At 40.4% G+C, this 18910-nt stretch overlaps 1 protein-coding gene across 1 annotated transcript; it reads right to left on the bottom strand.

Moving 5' to 3' along the window:
- Window positions 1-1358: 1358 nt before the first annotated feature.
- Window positions 1359-17430, bottom strand: LOC140240700 (uncharacterized). The gene is made up of 4 exons (XM_072320458.1): window positions 17309-17430; window positions 4826-5070; window positions 4228-4362; window positions 1359-3201 (listed from the first exon to the last, which is right to left on the bottom strand). Exons 1-4 carry the CDS (start codon window positions 17313-17315, stop codon window positions 2971-2973), a joined length of 618 nt encoding a protein of 205 aa, XP_072176559.1. The 5' UTR covers window positions 17316-17430; the 3' UTR covers window positions 1359-2970.
- Window positions 17431-18910: the final 1480 nt, after the last annotated feature.

Below are 18910 nucleotides of genomic sequence, written 5' to 3'. Positions count from 1 at the left end.
CTTCATAATATGTACATAATCATGAAAATGCGATGAGGTCAATGGCAGAGAATACATGTAATAATCACAATGAAAGAAAAAATATCGTGATCTTTTTTTTTTTTGTATAACTGGGGTTGTTTTGGTTTATTCATTAATTTGTTTGTTTGTTTGTTTGCCTTTTTGTGTGTTTTTGTTTTTCTGCGGACTGGTGTACCTGACGCTGAACACTGAGTTTTCTCCGCCTGTCACTCCCGCCCTCTATAGATCGTCCGTTGTACAAGTCCGCTCTGAAGGTCTCGCACCTATATATGTACAGGACCTACATCCACAGAGGCGCGTGTTAAAAAAAATCGAAAAACAAAAAACAAACAAACAAACAAAAGCAAAGCAGAAAATGCACAAAACATTTAAGGTCTTTTCTGGTCCGTCTCCAAGTAAATCAACTTGTTTCAAATTGGTCATCATATCTGCAAAGGGGATTTCTTTGTTATTGTTTTTTTTTTCTTTTCTGGCTCAAACTCCGTATGGGGTTCCTTAAAACTAAACTACTGTATGTGTTTTTTCACTCAGAAGTTTTCAGCTACATTATACACGCATTAAGTTAACCTGTAGGGCCCGACATAACCAAAATAATATGGTCCATCTCAATCATCAGGATGAAGACGTCAGACATCAATATTTAGTGCATCTTGTTATAGCAAATACATGTACATGTATTCCTTTCAACTGCAACAACGACAAACCTCACTCAAGCAACCGATTTTCATCATTTCTCCTTGTTTTCTTGAGTATCTACACTACAGTACGAATTTGTGAAGGGGCTAGGACAAGTCCATTTTATTTACAGGTGTGACACCTAAAGGTGCAATACATTCCATCCCCGTTCAAAACACAAACACATTGTACTGTGTGTACAGAGAGAGAGAGGGGGGAGGGGGAAGAGCTTAGTAACAGACTATTTGCTGTTGAACTCAAGTCCGTGAGTAAGGTACTGTAACACACACACACACACACACACACACATACACACATACACACACACACACACACACACACACACACACACACACACACACACACACACACGCACTGCTATGATGATCTATGATCATGTACTGAAAATGGCTCATGAACAGATGATGTGTCTACTATGGGAGTACTAGTATGTGTTTCCGTGATTTCGCAGTAGGCCTACATGTAAAAACTTAACTGCTGCTATACCAGATACATTGTATCTGTGCAGAACTTTGCAAAACGCATGTAAACATAACTGTGAAGTCTGAAAAATGTCATGTTGTAGGATTAACCGCTGACAACTCTCACCACAAAATAATTCTCGGTACAAGGACCAACATCATTTACAAAGGTGCACGAGAACGTGACGGGGAAACAACCCGACTTCGTGTGTGTATTTATTAAAGAAACTTGAACATAAACGAATACACTGTACTAGTATAACGAAGTCGCCACTAGTATGTGACTATACACTCTGGTTATTGTCAGGAATAGCACTACTTACAATATATCTTCAATTTAAAGGTTAGAAAACATTCGACACACACACACACACACATAAATCAAAACAAAAATAAGCCTCGAAACATTTCGGAAACTATAACATTGAACCCAAAACAATCATTTATATCACAAAAGCACACTGCTGTGCAAATAGCGACTACGACAATCAAAGGCTGTGATTACCAGCAAATAAGGCGAGTACTGATAGAATATACGTTATTTCTTACAACACACAATGTATGCATGACTACGCAAAAAGAAATAAGTACCACGATCGCAGATTACATTATCTTTTACAGTTTTTTTTCGCACTCGAGAAAAGAATGCAGATGGATACTTACACAATGGTCACAAACTTGGAATAATTCATAGAAACTACAGCACAAACATTAACACAAGCAAAACTGAAGAGTATAACAACAACAACAAAATAAAAGTCAAACTATTTTATGCCACGTTTCCTATTAAACTGCAGCACTAGAAGAATAACTGTACAGGTATGGCATACTTTTGGTTGAGAGGGCGCTTCAGATTTTTAACCTTTGTGAGATAATTATTCAAATTGGTCAAAAAGAAGGCTTGAATGACCAAAAAAAAAAAAAAAAGACTGAGACGGGTTGAGTCACTGAGAGGATTTGACTGGATGTTTTAGCGATGGACAGGGAACGCAAGTGGAAGAATAAAGGGATGATACAGTATTGGTAGAGATGAGAATTGGGCTTTTAACTTTTTGCGAGATGCAAAGAAAACACTTATGATACAGTACGGAACATACCATTTTAAGAGGAATTCAAAGTTTAATTGATGAAAGTCGGGTTTGGAATGACTGAAACATCCAAAAACAAAGTAAAACAAAGCGATCGTAATAAAGTGTGGGTCCCACACTTTATTAGAATCACTCTTTTTTGGATATGAACGTTGAATTCCTCATAGAATTACATGCTCTTTTACATTTCATAAGAGGTATCTCACTACTCACCAAAAAATGTATAGAAACCTGAAATTAGGTCTCAACCAAAACTATACGATCCCTTTAATCTTTGAATTCTACGGTCTTTTTGAGAGGCTGGGAGAGGCGTGTCACTTGATCATTATTAGGGAAAAAGACCAAATCTGACCAAAAAAAAAAAAAAAACAACCTACAATCTCAGTATTGTTTTTGTTGACCTTGTTCACTGACCCACATAGATCAGTAAGAGTCACGAGAATACACAGAAAACGACCAAATAGTATTTCTGCGGTCCTCCTCCGTTAAACAAACAAACAAAAAGAAATGTCAACTCCCAGTTGCTCCTCAAAGACGAACTAAATAGAAAAAAAAAAACCCATTAATGTTATATAAAGTTAATAATTATAATATTTCATATCATTAATGCATGATCTTGGTCCTAGCCACGCTGATGAATAAATGCATCATCGAAAGGACGCAACTCGTACGACAAGTCGAAAGAAAGTAATCATCGACTGAGCCTAGTTATTCAAGATGCTGTCGAAGTCGCTCCAGGTATCAACCTGGTCGGAGATTTCACTCCCCGCGCTAGCCACGGCGCTGGCGATGACCACCACGTAGACGATGATGAGGATAAAACCAATCACCCAGCTACCGATACCGATCCCCAGACCGATCATGGAGTATCGATGGGCTTCGTGGGAGGCACGCTGGGCGCCCGCAGCATCGCCCATGGCAGCGCGGTTTTTCACCTGCAGAAGGCAGCGAAAATATCCAAATACATTAAATGTTAGGTATGTTCTATCGAAGGAAATCCACTTGTTCATACTCAACACATTTTAATACCTGGAATTCGACTTGCAGAAATTAGTTGTTATCAAATTGGGTAGGCGCAGATCTGCTCGGGTGGGCAATAATCTTCTTATTTTCACAAACAACCTGATCGTCAAACAGCAGGTATGCATAAAAATTGATTATGGTAGTAAATCGATTTATTGCAGTGAGCATCAACAGAACTGAAACAGAAAAAAAAAAATAACAGAGAAACAAAATGGCATTGTGTTAGTTCAAGAGTTAAAAAGAATACGGATACAACGAGATTTCGAGACGATTTATATATCCAGGAAAACTGTCATTCTTTCCTTTTATTTACTTTGTCCGTTTGAACGATCAGAGATTTCGTTAAAACGAGAGGATTCTTTATATCCGATCCCGGCTGTTTCGTTGTACACTGTAGCGGGTTTTACCTGGTATGAAATGCTCATCTCGTTATTTTAAAGGCAGGGGAACCTTTCAAATTGATTTTGACAAATACTGCCATTTGATTCCTATTTACAGTTGATGCATTTGTGTGTGTTTTTTTTTTTAAGTGCAAGGCTTTCTTGTTAACCTCGCTTTCGATCTATGACCTCTATGTATTTTTTTTTTCTTACAATGAAAACGTACACACAATGCACCGTGGAGTTTTAATCATCCGTTGGTTTATTATGATATTTACATTCAGCACTGATTGATTAAAAGTTCAAATTGATTGTGAAGTCAATCTCATCTAGTGAATGGGTATAGGTTCCTTCAAGTCACCTGTTCATATCTCATGAGCATGGTTCGTTGCATTGTTTTTACATTCTAAAGTGTATCCCGTGCTTTAAGACACGGGAAGAGAGGAGACTCGTACAACAGGCGTTTATACTGCAGTTTTAAGCTCACAAAGCAAAATACTGAATGGCTAGCCAATATTGTCTGAGAGTTGATGGATCTTGGCCGTCAAGTCTAATTACCTCACTGGACTTCACCAATCCCACAATGCCGAGCGGAAGGCAGCAGCAGATCGTCACGAATAGGGCCAGTCCGAAGTAGTCGCTGGGAGGGATGACTGCCGTGGTCACGTGGGTTATCATCTGTTGGCCTGGAGCCTTCGAGAGTAAGAACAGCCAATGGCACTTTAGACACGGAATCTCTTCTGCTTGCTTTCAAACTGTTGACTCACCTGGTTTATAAGTTTTGCGTTTTGAAGCCACTTTTCTTTTCTAGTGCTTGAATGCATTTATGGGAGTTTCTGCAAAATAGTCCAAACTCGAATTTATTAGTTTAGCATTATATGTTATTTGTCAAAAATAGATCTGTTCCTCATAGAATAAACCACATAAACTGTTTACTGATTAGACTACATGGATGAAATTGTCTTCTGCTCCATGTAATTACAATGCGAAATCATTGAATACAATGCAAAACTTCAGAGTGCATTCAAAACATTATCATTTCTGGTATCCTTCTCCCTGTTGGAGACTAAGTTATGAGCAATACACTTCAACTTCTCTTATTCCAGCTGATCAATCAGAACAAAGAATAGACTCGGGCCTCGTTCTAATTCATTACCTGCACATAAACGTGAGGCTGGGGCTGAGGCTGCATGCCAAATGCCTGCTGCTGTCCGTAGCCACCTTGGGGCTGTGGTGCGTAACCAGCTGGGACAGGCTGTGGTGCGTAGCCAGCTGCTGGAGCTGGCTGTTCGTAGCCAGCTGGGGCCTGCTGACTCTCGTAAGTGGGTGGTGGGACCGCTGAGGGTGGAGCTTCGCCAGGCACCTTCACTTCCGGCAGGGGGTCTTGAAAGCGTGTGTAGTCTGCAGACGTGCGGAAACGGGAAAGACACGATAGAGAACACCTTTTACCATGACATTCTGTGTTCTGGATCATACGTACATAATTATTATTGAGAACAATTCTGAAAGGAAAGAGGTCCTACTAAGCCAGCATGCAAATAAATTATTTCGGAAATTAGCTTCTTTTTTTTTTTCTTAATTTGTGAAGCACTTTACACTTTTCCGAGCGATTTAATGCATAAGTTTGCCCGGCGTAACGATTTATGTAATTCATGTTGAAAATAAAAACGAATTGCGTAGACAAGGTGACAAACGAAAGGGCTTATCAACATCTGGGGGAAACATCCATCCCTTGTTTTGCGTTGAAGGAAATAACATTTTTTTTTCTTCCAATTACCACTGTCATCTATAGGATTTACGAGCACTTTGTTTCTGTCTGGTGAATGTGCTGGCAGCAGTATTCAACAGGATAACGGGGAAAGTCATCTCATTACTTTAAGAGCAACATGCCCATTGTGGCAAATACCCTTTATCTGTACACAATGTGGAACTATTATATAAACTGCCTTTAAATATCAACAGAACACTCACCATGAGCGATTGGGTTATGAGGATTATTCAGAAACTTGGACTTCCCTCCACCAATATACGTACAACTTTTCACGACAACAGGCGTTCATTATCATACATAAATATGATTCAACGTGCATTGCTCTTGACCTGTACAACCTTTTTGTCAATTTGCTCATACTTATGCGTAATATCGCATTACTTTCCATTGGTCTATATTTGAAGCGTTTGTTTGCAAAAACCGATAAGTCCATATTTGTCAAATGGAGATATTTGCGATTAAAGGTCAAGAAAGATAAAGAGAATAATAAGAAAATTGTTGCTTCTTTTGACCATAACTTCAAAAATATACCTTAATATGTAGTGACCAATATATCATTTAAAAGGTATTATTTTGTACTTTATGACAGAGATCGTACTTCAAAATCTTTAAAAATGGACTTATCGGTTTTTGCAAACAAACTCTTCATTTCTTCTTCCATCCTTGCTTTTGTACATGTACATGCATACACTTCTATGCCCCCACCCTCTCTCTCTCTCGCTCGTTCTCATGAAAGTCAACACTGGAAACAATCGTATATCTGTGTTTACATTTTTCCCACTAGGTTTGTGATGTGACGTCAGCAATTTCGACCAAAGGGAACAGACACTGTCGTTCTCATGCAGTGGAACAGGATGGAAGAGTAAAAATAGTGTAGAGATGGAAGTATAATCATACACTGCACACAGTATTCAACATCGGCTGCATATATTAGGTTGGTAGTCGATTCACCTACACTCTGGCTACTACATGGATGGCATAGTATTGGTGGAGATGAAAATTGGGCTTAAAGGGATTGTACAGTACTGGTTGAGGTGGGGATTCATGTTTTGAACATTCCTAAGTGAGATAATGAGAAACCTCTTATGAAATATGAAAGAGCATGTAATTTTAAGAAGGATTAAACGTTTATTTGATGAAAATTGGTTTTCAAATGGCTGAGATATCCAAAAAAGTGATAATAATAAAAGGCGACAGGCCACGCCTTTTATTAGGATCTCTTTGTTTCACCTTACTTTTGGATATCTCACCCATTTCAAAACCGATTTTCACCAAATAAACTTTTGATACCCCTTAGAATTGCATGCTCTTTCACATCTCATAGAGTGGTTTCTGAATATCTCGCAAAACGTTAAAAGCTAAATCCTCAACTCGACCAGAACTGTACACACCCTTTAAAAAAAGAGATCTTTTTTGCGAGATACCAAGACACCACTTATGAAATAGGGACTGAGCATAATTATTATTCTAAGAAGAATTCAAAGCTTATTTTGTTAGGGGAATTCAATGCTTATTTGAAGAAAATCGGTTTCGCAATTGCAGAGTCATCCAACACTAAAATGAAACGAAGAGATCGTAATGAAAGGTAGGTCCCATCTTTTATTAGCATTCCTCTCTTTTGGATATCTGAGCTATTTCCAAAGCAATTTTCATCAAATAGAAAGTGGAATTCTTCTTGGAATTACATGTTCTTTCACATTGTATTAGCGGTTTCTCATCATCTCACCCCCCCCCCCCAAAAAAAAATGATAGAAACCTGAACTTAGGCCTCAACCAAAACTAGACGACCCCTTTAAAAGGCCCAAGGTTCAGGGATCGACAGGTGCAATATAAAACGTTATTTGTATTACATGTACGCCTACGTATTGGCTTATACAGCATAAATATGTCAGCGAATATAATTTTCCTGCGGATGGCTGTGTAGCAATTTACGATGAACTTAGGACACAACAGCTTCTGCTCTACAAAATATCATTTGTGTGGCAACTTCAGTACCCAGTGTATGCCATTTTTGTTCAAAATATGTGTCCCATCCCATCGACCAAAACTGCTATTGAATCTTGAGAAGGGAAATCATTCTCTGTATTTCATACATAAGACATTCTTTACCACGATACACAGTAAGTGTATCAGCCTCCGCTGGCAATTCTGGAAATTGTCATGTTTCTTTATTCACCTGAACTGAAGCACAGCGCATTTACGTTGATCAATACCTTCATGAACGTAGGTAGGAATACTGACGTTAATCTCGGGATTGGGTTGCATTGGGTAGTCATTTATACAATATATGGGATTAATGAGTCTCGGTGATCACGGATATATTTATTAAAATGTTAATTTTCCAACACAGATAGTTTAATATTCATGCATTGATCAAAAACTGTCTTAAGTTCAACCTGACCTCTTCTGATTATAGATGCACGTCTTTTACCCCACACACACACACACACTTTATACAGGGATCGGACGTCCCACTATTTTATATATTATATATTTATATATATATTATTGAATGACTAAACCGTGGTATTTCAGCTCTTGCTCCGCATGTGCGACATCACTATGCTAAATAGTGGGGCCTATCACCGGCGTAGACAGGATTTGATCTAAGGAGGAGCGGTTATGTGAGGGAGCGAAGCAAGCGAGGGGGGGGGGGAGGGTATAGGGGGGAAAATTTTGACATTTTACAGTCCAAAAACTGCCATTTGTAGCTATATTCTTCGCTTTGGAAATTAAGGGAGGGGCACACCGGGCGCAACTGCTGTCAATCACTGGCAGCAACATCAGGAGAATGGCACAGCGATTAAATGCGAGCGAGCTTGAAAATTTTGACATTTTACAGTCTAAAAACTGCCGTTTGTAGCTATACTTTTTCGCTTTGGAAATTAAGGGGGACCGCACCGGGCGCAACTGCTGTCAATCACTGGCAGCAACATCAGGAGAATTGCATAGCGGTTAAATGCGAGCGAGCGGAGCGAGCGAGCTTCAAAATTTTGACATTTTACAGTCCAAAGACTGCCGTTTGTGGCTGTATTTTTTTTCGCTTTGGAAATTAAGGGGGGCACACCGGGCGCAACTGCCGGCAATTACTGGCAGCAACATCGGGAGAATGGCATAACGATTAAATACGAGCGAGCGGAGCGAGTGAGCTTGAAAATTTTGATATTTTACAGTCCCCAAAACTGTCCTTTGTGGCTGTAATTTTTCGCTTTGGAAATTACGGGGGGCGCACCGGGCGAAAATTGCTGGCAATTACTGGCAGCAACATCAGGAGAATGGCATAATGATTAAATGCGAGCGAGCGAAGCGAGTGAGCTTCAAATTTTTGACATTTTACAGTCCCAAAAACTGTCGTTTGTGGCTTTTTTTTTTCGCTTTGGAAATTAAGGGGGCGCACAGGGCGAAAACTACTGACAATTACTGGCAGCAGCATCAGGAGAATGGCATAATAATGAATGCGAGCGAGCGAAGCGAGCGAGCTTCAAAATTTTGACATTTTACAGTCCAAAAACTGCCGTTTGTAGCTATATTTTTCGCTTTGGAAATTAAGGGGGGCGCACCGGGCGAAAACTGCTGGCAATTATTGGCAGCAAAATCAATAGAATAGAATAATGATCAAATGCGAGCGAGCGAGGCGAGCGAGCGAGCTTCAAAATTTTGACATTTTACAGTCCAAAGACTGGGCCGTTTGTAGCTGTATTTTTTTTTTTTTTTTTCGCTTTGGAAATTAAGGGGGGCACACCAAAGACTGCCGTCTGTCGCTGTATTTTTTTTTTTCGCTTTGGAAATTAAGGGGGCGCACAGGGCGAAAACTACTGGCAATTACTGGCAGCAGCATCAGGAGAATGGCATAATAATAAATGCGAGCGAGCGGAGCGAGCGAGCTTCAAAATTTTGACATTTTACAGTCCAAAAACTGCCGTTTGTAGCTATATTTTTCGCTTTGGAAATTAAGGGGGGGGGGCGCACCGGGCGAAAACTGCTGGCAATTACTGGCAGCAGCATCAGGAGAATGGCATAATAATAAATGCGAGCGAGCGGAGCGAGCGAGCTTCAAAATTTTGACATTTTACAGTCCAAAAACTGCCGTTTGTAGCTATATTTTTCGCTTTGGAAATTAAGGGGGAGGGGGGGCGCACCGGGCGAAAACTGCTGGCAATTATTGGCAACAAAATCAATAGAATAGAATAATGATCAAATGCGAGCGAGCTTCAAAATTTTGACATTTTACAGTCCAAAGACTGCCGTTTGTCGCTGTATTTTTTTTTTTTTCGCTTTGGAAATTAAGGGGGGCACACCGGGCGCAACTGCCGGCAATTACTGGCAGCAACATCAGGAGAATGGAATAATGATTTAATGCGAGCGAGCGAAGCGAGTGAGCTTGAAAATTTTGATATTTTACAGTCCCCAAAACTGTCCTTTATGGCTGTATATATATATATATATATATATATTTTTTTTTTTTTTTATCTTTTGCTTTGGAAATTAAGGGGGGCGCACCGGGCGAAAACTGTTGGCAATTACTGGCAGCAAAAATCAATAGAATGGAATAATGATCAAATGCGAGCGAGCGAAGCGAGCGAGCTTCAAAATTTTGACATTTTACAGTCCAAAGACTGCCGTCTGTCGCTGTATTTTTTTTTTTCGCTTTGGAAATTAAGGGGGGGGGCACACCGGGCGAAAACTGCTGGCAATTACTGGCAGCAACATCAGGAGATTGGCATAATGATTAAATGCGAGCGAGCGAAGCGAGTGAACTTAAAAATTTTGACATTTTACAGTCCCCAAAACTGTCGTTTGTGGCTGTTTTTTTTTTTTTTTCCGCTTTGGAAATTAAGGGGGCGCACCTGGCGCAACTGCTGTCAGTCAGTGGCAGCAACATTAGGAGAACGGCATAGCGGTTAAATGCGAGCGAGCGGAGCGAGCGAGCTTTAAAATTTTTACATTTTACACTAAAAAAACTGCCGTTTGTAGCTATATTTTTCGCTTTTGTTTGTCCCACTTTTATGGGGGAACCACCCCCCCCCCCCATCGACGCCTCTGCATAATGAGGGTGCTTTTGTTAAGTGAAAGATCTGCTACACAGCCTTTGATAAATTAAGGAAATATACGTCAATGTCAAAAGTGTACAAAGTTTATCGAAAGGGATCCTGTATAGCGCAACTTTTGCATGTTTATGATTGCAATGCAACGATCTGGTGCATAGTTCTGGCGATATTTGGACAATTTTCCATTTAGAAAGTTCGAGATTTGTCCTCATCTCGGGAATTGCTTGGGGGATAAATGATTTGTCCGCTTAAACACTTCCGTAGGGGTGGGGCAAATGCCCCTTTGCCCCCCCCCCCCCTAGACTCGACGCCAATGATCTTCCCTGGGTATGCCCATAGATGTATCCTGACTGAGTCATCAGTCACTGTCGTTTCTCAGGAATGATTCAGGAAATGGAGGGGGTTCAATTATGGCTATATAGTTTTTGTTATTGTTTTTTTTTTGGTTTCTTTTCGTACATATTTTGCAGATGGTCCCCAGTTACTCGCGTCATAGCATGTCTACATGTAGGCCTATATGTACTATTTGACGTTGTCAACGTCTGAGCCACACCTTACAGTGCATGTCGATTTTACTTTCTTCGCGAGCGAGCGAAGCGAGCGAGCGCTTGAGAAAATTATACATTTTCCTACAAGATAGAATACTGTTCAGCTCTGTTACCTGTCTGAAGGCCGGCATACAAACGTCATGCAATATGCCAAAATTGATACAATCACATTTCTGCTTCCTCCATTTTTTTCCTCAAAATTCAGGGGGGGATGATTGTACAGGCCATCCCCCCTCCTCCATTTCAGGGGGGGGGGATATATCCCCCCCATCCCCCCCCCCCGGGATTTACGCCCATGGTTGAAGTACAAGAGTACGCCCTTTTGTTGCCTGATACATACGAAGGTACATACCTGTAGACATTTACGATACAGAGTGTACTTTAATAGTACACTCTGTATCGAAAATGTTTACAGGTTTGTACGTCAGGTTCAACAGTATGCCTATAAACGTGACGTTGCACGGAATTATAGCATGGCAATAAAACCCTTTCTTTCTTGTCTCACAGTGCGTACAGGTCAGAGTTCGTCAAAAAAAAAAAAGATCCTTTTTTTTCCATATTGAAAATACGGAAATGCGCGTCTAGTGATCTGTACTAGGCAAGGTAATCCCTATTATGACTGTATAAGCCCTATACTCAGCTCTCTTCTTCATGACAAGTGATACATTTGTGTTGGGTGAAAAGGAACATCCCCGGGCCCTTCATCCAACAGACCATGGACCCAAGCAGGTCCATGAACAGACAAGCAACCTAAAACAACAATATATAAACAGCAACAAAATCTGAATCAAGACATGGTGAGGACTATAATCTTCATTCGTTTTCAGCAAAGAGGGAGAAGAAACCAATATCTCTCCTTTGTATGTACATACCTATGATTCTCCGTGTCTCGGAGCATTTATGCGCTCTATCGCAGGCTTTAAATACAATACAAAACCGAGCGCGCTTTCTTTTTTAAATTAAAAAAAAATCCCAACAACAACAACTATGCAGCAGTTCGCCTTTCCTCTCCATGCTCATTGCAGCAAATATGAGTGCGTAAAGAACAGGCCATGCGAAGAAAAATCACTGAAAACTAAAGTACTTAAACCTGTAAAATACTATACTACACGTGAAAAGACGCATTAGCCAATATAACTTAATTAGAAAAATTTAACATTTCAGGCTTAAAACCAAGTACATACACAGATACCCATGGCTGTTGGGTGTTTACATTGATGTAATACATATTTTAGTTTTCAGTCCTGTGATGGGGGATTGATTACAAGGAATTCGAATTTGTTCCAAGTTATACATTGTACATATATACACGGGTCTAGGGCAATTACCCCCTGGGCAATTACCCCCGACCGTTCCCCTGGTCCTAATCCCTAATCCTAATCCTGAACCTAATCCTAACCCTAACCCAAACTCCTAACCCTAAACCTAACCCTAACCCTAATCCTATTCTTTACTCTAACCTTACCACTAACCAGTATTTAGCTGGGGGTATTATTGCCCTCTGGGGGTAATTGCCCGGATACGAAGCTGCGCACGCTGCCTGTCCTCAATCTGGGAGGACGTGAAGAACTTCGAAGACTCGTTCTCGATTCTGGCGGTGGACGTGCCAGAGAACCTGGAGCCTGCGCCGTATCATGAAATAATAGTAATGATAATAATAATAATAATAATAATAATAATAATAATAATAATAATAATAATAATAATAATGATAATAATAATAAATCATTTATTAAGCGCAGAAACTATGTCTATATATTCTACTGCGCTTCAAGAGCTCTTAAATTCCTATGTTGCACAATGCTGCATAGGAAGTACAAAAAAAAAATAGGCCCATGCTAAAGCAAAAAAGTTTTCACTTTTGATTTAAAACTGTCTAAAGTCTGACATTTCCGAATGTCTAATGGTAATCTATTCCACAACCTAGGGGCTGCACAAGAAAATGATCGGTCACCCAAGGTAACTTTTGTTTTGATTTGGGGTATCTGCAATATCAATCTATCATTTGTACTGCGGAGATTATGGCTATGAGTCTGAGATTTAAAGTTCAATAATTCACTGATATAACTAGGGGCCTGACCATTCAGGCGTCATCACGTCATCACGTCGAAGTCCACGTTCTGGACACGAAATCTAATGACAAAAAAGTGGACGATGACGAAGGTTTTCCGACTTCTATTGTTTGTCTGTCATCATATTATGCAAAGGCCTACAAATAACTAATTCTGAAACAGTTTGCTCTGAATATGCATGAATTGTGAATTTTCTCCCTTTATTTTGTTCATATTTGTCTGCACCCTGTGGGCTCCGCTGCAGAAATTTACATTGCACATCCTCGCCGTTCGTGATAACCAACAGCAGTACTAAACAGTTAAAGTCAGCTGAAGCGAGCATCACAAGGCCTAATGCCAGGCACCTTACCTTGACTAATGCCTGCTCAAACTCACAATATCAATTTACGAGTCTCACAGAATACAGCCTTAGAACATTTCAATTATAATAGTTAATTGCAGCTATAAGAGTGTGAGTCAGTACACCTGGTAGTGGATCGGTGCCAATAGACGAATCCGACTTCATCGTACTGTAACTTTAAATGGGGGTCATAACTGGGGGACTTCCAAAGAAGATCAAAAACAATTTCAATGGGTTATGCAATGAGCTAGGTGCGTCGCCATGACAGTGTATAAATTATTTTTTGTTAGGCATACCTGAAGCCCCCAGATAGAAATTACCATAAAACCAGTACCCAAATCGAATTGGTCTATAGGTAAGCCCATACATATTGATATGCTGTGCTACTTAGCCGACTTCAGTGGAGCCCCGTTTTAACCCGTTCAGTAGGGGAACTTGGTGGTCTGCGTATTAAGTCTATGACCGTTTCAGAATGCAGTATGGCACCGGTTAACAGAGCCTTTCGACCCTTTCGAAACCGGAGTTATTGCTGACAAAGTCAAGGCAATCTAATTATACCGTGCTTGTTAAAACGGTCCCCGTAAAAAGTTGTTCATTACTCCGAAAACCTTTCTGTCTTGAAGTATTCTTTGCACCAGTCTACTTGTACATTCTCCCTCCATCACTGAGCTCGTCAGGATAAAGTTGAAGACTAAAAAAATGCAAGGCGGAAACAAACAAGGGCGGTGGGTTAGCTCAGTCGGTAGTGCGTTAATAAGCCAGTTCGGGGTTCCACTTTGAGCATGAGCAGAAAAAGGTCATCAGTACCGGCAGAGCATGTTGGTTTTTTATTCACTGAGATAAGCATCTGTGATGTAATGATTATTCAAGTGATCATTATGAGTGGTGCTTGCTAGCACATCCACCTGACAGCAAATGCGGTATTTGACAATATCAATAGAAAAAGATTGTTAATACATTCAATGCGAAATAATGAAATGGATGCTTTCCAAAGTGCTAATTGATGGATCATTCTGGTCACCTGGTCTACGCAAGTTCATTCTTTCTTTGAACATGACTGATGAATTCCATAAATTGTTACGTCGGGTAAGCTGAAATACCTTCTCTCGCTTGAAAACTTGTGGAGTGCCTAATCAACTGAGAAAGAAGAAATGTCATTTGTACCGATGTGCCCATGAGCTAACCCCGAACTGGCTTATTATGCCGTACGATCCAAAGGACCCGGGTTCTACCTTACGATCCAAAGGGCCAGGGTTCGATTCCCGATTCCCGATTCCCAATTGTGTAATCCTACCATGCCTCTAGTAAGAGGCAAAACACCCTGTCCCTCGGATAGGACATTACATGGAGGTCTCGTGTGTGAGAGAGCCACAACTTATGCACGCAAAAGATCCCGCTTCATTTATTCATCAGCCGGTGAAGCTGTGACGCCTAAGATTCCACTGGACCCCATGGAAGACCAGCTATTGCAGCTCAATATGGGCTATCCAAACATCTTCTCATATGAAAATGAACAAACAAACATATTAGAATCCTTGGACACCTTTTGACCGATACAAGTTTCCCCGGGGTGTCAAAGGGTCATTGAACGGGCATAGCGACATGTGTGCAGCTGAAGTCATTTGCATGACAATTTTATGATTGTCCTATTTCTAGGACAACCAGGATTCAGAGCGAAACTGCACTATAGAAAAAGCCAATTCAGGGTTCCAGTTTGCCCATAAAAATAGAGAAGGTAATTTGTACTGACAAACATGGTTTTGAAGATTAACATCTGTGATGCGGTGATTACTCGCGTTTTACCGTGTAAATGGTGCTTGTTAGCACATTCGCCTGACAGCAAGCCTGGTATTTGGCAGCATCAATAGAAAATGTTTGCTAATGCGTTCAATACAAGACAATGAAATGGATGCCTTCCCAAGTGTTGACAAACAGACCAGTCTGGTTCCCTGGTCAACGCGCACGGTCAAAGCAGATTCATCCTTTGTTTAAACAATTCGACAAATTGCTATGTCTGGCAAGCTGTTCCATTATGCCACTTTGAAAAGTTTCAAAGTGCCTAACTATGGCCAAACCAACAGAAAAAGGAAGGTAATTATTGTACGTTGACGCATGATGAGCTATTTGGTCATTAAACTCCGAACTGGCAAATTAAGACGATACAGATGTCTGGTTGAAAGTCACGGGTGACAATGGGTGATTTCAAGTTGATGGTGCTAGCTAGGTGCTAGTGTCAGTGTTATCTCAGCCCTAGCATCGGCAATAAAACCGAACTTGAAATCAGTCGGTGTACGGAAGTTGACATCAAAATCATGGCGTATTTCCGGTAGGTGGTGTTGGGCCTGGTGTTGAATGCCGTCTGCTGGACCGATCATCTTTGTCATTTCAAGTTCAGTGCTGGTGTTAGCGTTGCTGTGCGATACCCACATTCACTCACTGCTTTAATACAAGTAGATGCATGTTGTACGTGCAAAGTCTACGCTTGCAGCTGATGTAATTATATTGTCGTCTACCATCGACACTCTAGATATGGCTACTTACATAATTATATCTGAGCCTAGGTGCAAAATAAAGATCGTTGTATTTTGGAGAAGAGATTAAATTTGTGGCATTTTAATCCGTCTTCCTTATCACGAGTCTAAAACCAAGCAGTCATGAATACATCATTTTAATAATTTTTTATCTTATTCACCATCCCGTTTTTCTTCGTGGTTTGATGCCAACACCTCGGTATTGGTAATCGTGATCGGTATTGTTGCGTTTAATCTGACCGTCGGAGCTGGAGCTCAGTTGTTTGGGAGATACAAAGATATTTTTCTACTCTCAAAAGTTCTTTGGGGAGATAGCACTATCATCAGCACCGAACTTGAAATCACCCAATGTCTACACCTTGGAAAGGGTGACTGAAAATGTTCGCAACCAAAGCAAATTTTTTTTAAATAAATCTTCTCTGGAAACTATATAATACGAAAGTTCCGTATGAAAGTGATCTAAACAAGAGGGAATGTGTAACAAAATAAGATCCTTCTTCTTCTTCTTCTTCTTCTTCTTCTTCTTCTTTTGGTCAAATAAATAACAAAGGGTCATTGAATACATTGGATGACTTCTCACAGGAAAGAGTTCCTTCCTGCTCACAGGAAAGAGTTCCTTTCTATCCCTGCGCTTATTGACTCTTTATCAAACGTTTTAAAAGATAGCGACACTTTTAATGGGGATCGAGTTTATAATGTGGTATTTTTAGGAGGAACATATATATCTAGTGTATACAAGAAATACATGTATAAAAGAAATACATGTACAACAATAACCCTCTCCGATTCAAGAATCAAGCGCCGCACCCCATTTTTCTTTGTTAATACAGATAGCCATTTTGTATAAATTAGAGGTAAAACCAAGTCTCTGCTGTGTGTTTGTGATATATCTCCCAATTCCACGCACGGTCCAGAGGAAAAAAAAAATGGGGGACTCCTTATCTATCGCAGAAATATGCGTCTTGTTAGAAGTGTCAGAATACACGAGGTGTACAATCGTTATTGGTATGTCCAGGAAGGTGGGAATTTTCCCACCTCCCTGGTATGTCGGTATCCGTTTCTATTGTTCCGCTACGCGCTGCGCAGGGAGTCATAGATGTTCCTTCCATTTACACATGCAATGCACCTCCTTAATTGATTGGTATATACTGTACATGTACGGTGCTACCCACAACAGAGAAGAGCAACTTCGCGCGTTTCACTTTTTCGGTATTTTTGTCTGGCAAGTCTGCTGATGATCCATGATTGCCTAAGCTAGGTCTACAGATACCGACACACTGCAAACATGGGAAAACGCATGCATGCAGCAGCAATAATCTTCAAACTTACCTGTCATTTTGGATAGTGTACGTCAGTAGAAGTGTAGGAGTCTTGCAAGAAGTGTTTCAGACGTACAAGCGTACTAAGAGGCAGAGAGATCTGTGGTAGGAGCAACTGTTCCTTTCACTGTGCGAGCGGTGATGTGAAGGTCACAGCGACCGAGCTCAAAATAAAATAAGCGTCTTTTCGGAGGCCTGCCGGTTGACTGTGTGTCTCCTCACACAGTCACAGGACTTGCAATGACGTGGTGAACGAGCTGAAGGTTGAACCCGGGTATACTGTAGTGTGGGTGGTAGGAACAATCAGATGGAAAGCACCGAACGCGAGGAAGCCTTTCAACACAATCACCCAAACGACAATGGCGTGTGCAAACAATACAAATTTTAAAGATCAATGGATTATTTTTCCTCTCATAGCTCACTCGCGCGAACGGGCTTGTGGCGCTTGCGTTATCCGCACGAAATACCCGCATCGAATTCTGCGCAAGAATTTTCTACAGTTGTGCCGTGCTCTAGAAAACAGCGGAAACGATTCGGATGAAGCCCAATATAACGTGACGTCAGTCGACTTTGCATGCGACGCGAGAATGTGCAAGCATGGTGCAAGCAACGACATGCGGGGAAACGACTGAGATGGTATGACGTCACGTTGCCTTATTTAGAAGCTGATCACTTTCTCTCCGCAGTCCTCACGTCAACTCAAGGAGGTACAGTCCTCATGGTCCTAGCTAACAGTACCTCCTTGGTCAACTCAGTATGGAGCTCGAACTCTGTGGTAAGACCATGGAGCTACATGGTAAGACAGTGATATACCCCAACAGTACTTATCATCAAACAAAAAAATAAATGAATAAAAGGGGGGGGGGGGTATCCAACTTTGGAAGGCAACTATTTCACAATTGCCATCTATGGAGAGCGCAGTATCAGTCCTGGGGAAAGGGAAACTCTTCTTTCCACTGATATCTAATTATTTTGACAACTGTCATGCATGAATGAGCACAATAACTGTAAATATAACAGTGGCAAACTGCACTTTTCCAAGTATGAGTGTCATCGTGAAGGGACAGTGAATATCTGACTAAATGGATGAGATCTGTCAATGAAAGTGGTCAAATTAAAAAGTAGTTAAGGATATTCAAAAGACTCACAATAACTGATTTGATCAAGGAGCTATATATCTCCTTGATTTGATCTACATGTATGCATAAATATAAACATAAATATAAGTACAATTGTATGATACAGTAAGTTCTTGCATTTATATTCTTAGAAGAGCTAACCAGATGTATACATGCATTAACGATTGACCATTATATTTTTTGCCATATATTTCTTTGTCCATAACCCCTTTTCTGAATGCGTTTTGAATTCAAATGAATTTATTAGAAATTTCTGCATTTAATGTTTTGCAAGTGAAATACAGTTATTTTTTTCGACACACATAAAGAATACAGTGTGTACATCCGAACATGATTGAAATTTACGTATAAAGAAAAGAATAAGAAAATCGTCGATTGGAAACTACTCGGGATGATAATTATGGTGAAACAAATGATCTAATTACGGCGCATATATTGGGAGTGTGAGTGCAAGAGACTGTTGTCAAAATAGC

The sequence above is a fragment of the Diadema setosum genome, chromosome 17, assembly GCF_964275005.1.
Source record: "Diadema setosum chromosome 17, eeDiaSeto1, whole genome shotgun sequence".
NCBI lineage: Eukaryota > Metazoa > Echinodermata > Echinoidea > Diadematoida > Diadematidae > Diadema > Diadema setosum.
Note: the sequence above shows the minus strand (reverse complement) of the source record. Positions and strands in the feature narration are given on the sequence as shown.

Excerpts from the sequence above, each read along its gene's own strand:
- LOC140240700 (XM_072320458.1), bottom strand. Across the intron at positions 4,363-4,825 it reads AGCCTCACGTTTATGTGCAG|GCTCCAGGCCAACAGATGAT; the intron begins GTAATGAATTAG and ends TTACTCTCGAAG. Across the intron at positions 3,202-4,227 it reads GATTGGTGAAGTCCAGTGAG|GTGAAAAACCGCGCTGCCAT; the intron begins GTAATTAGACTT and ends TGCCTTCTGCAG.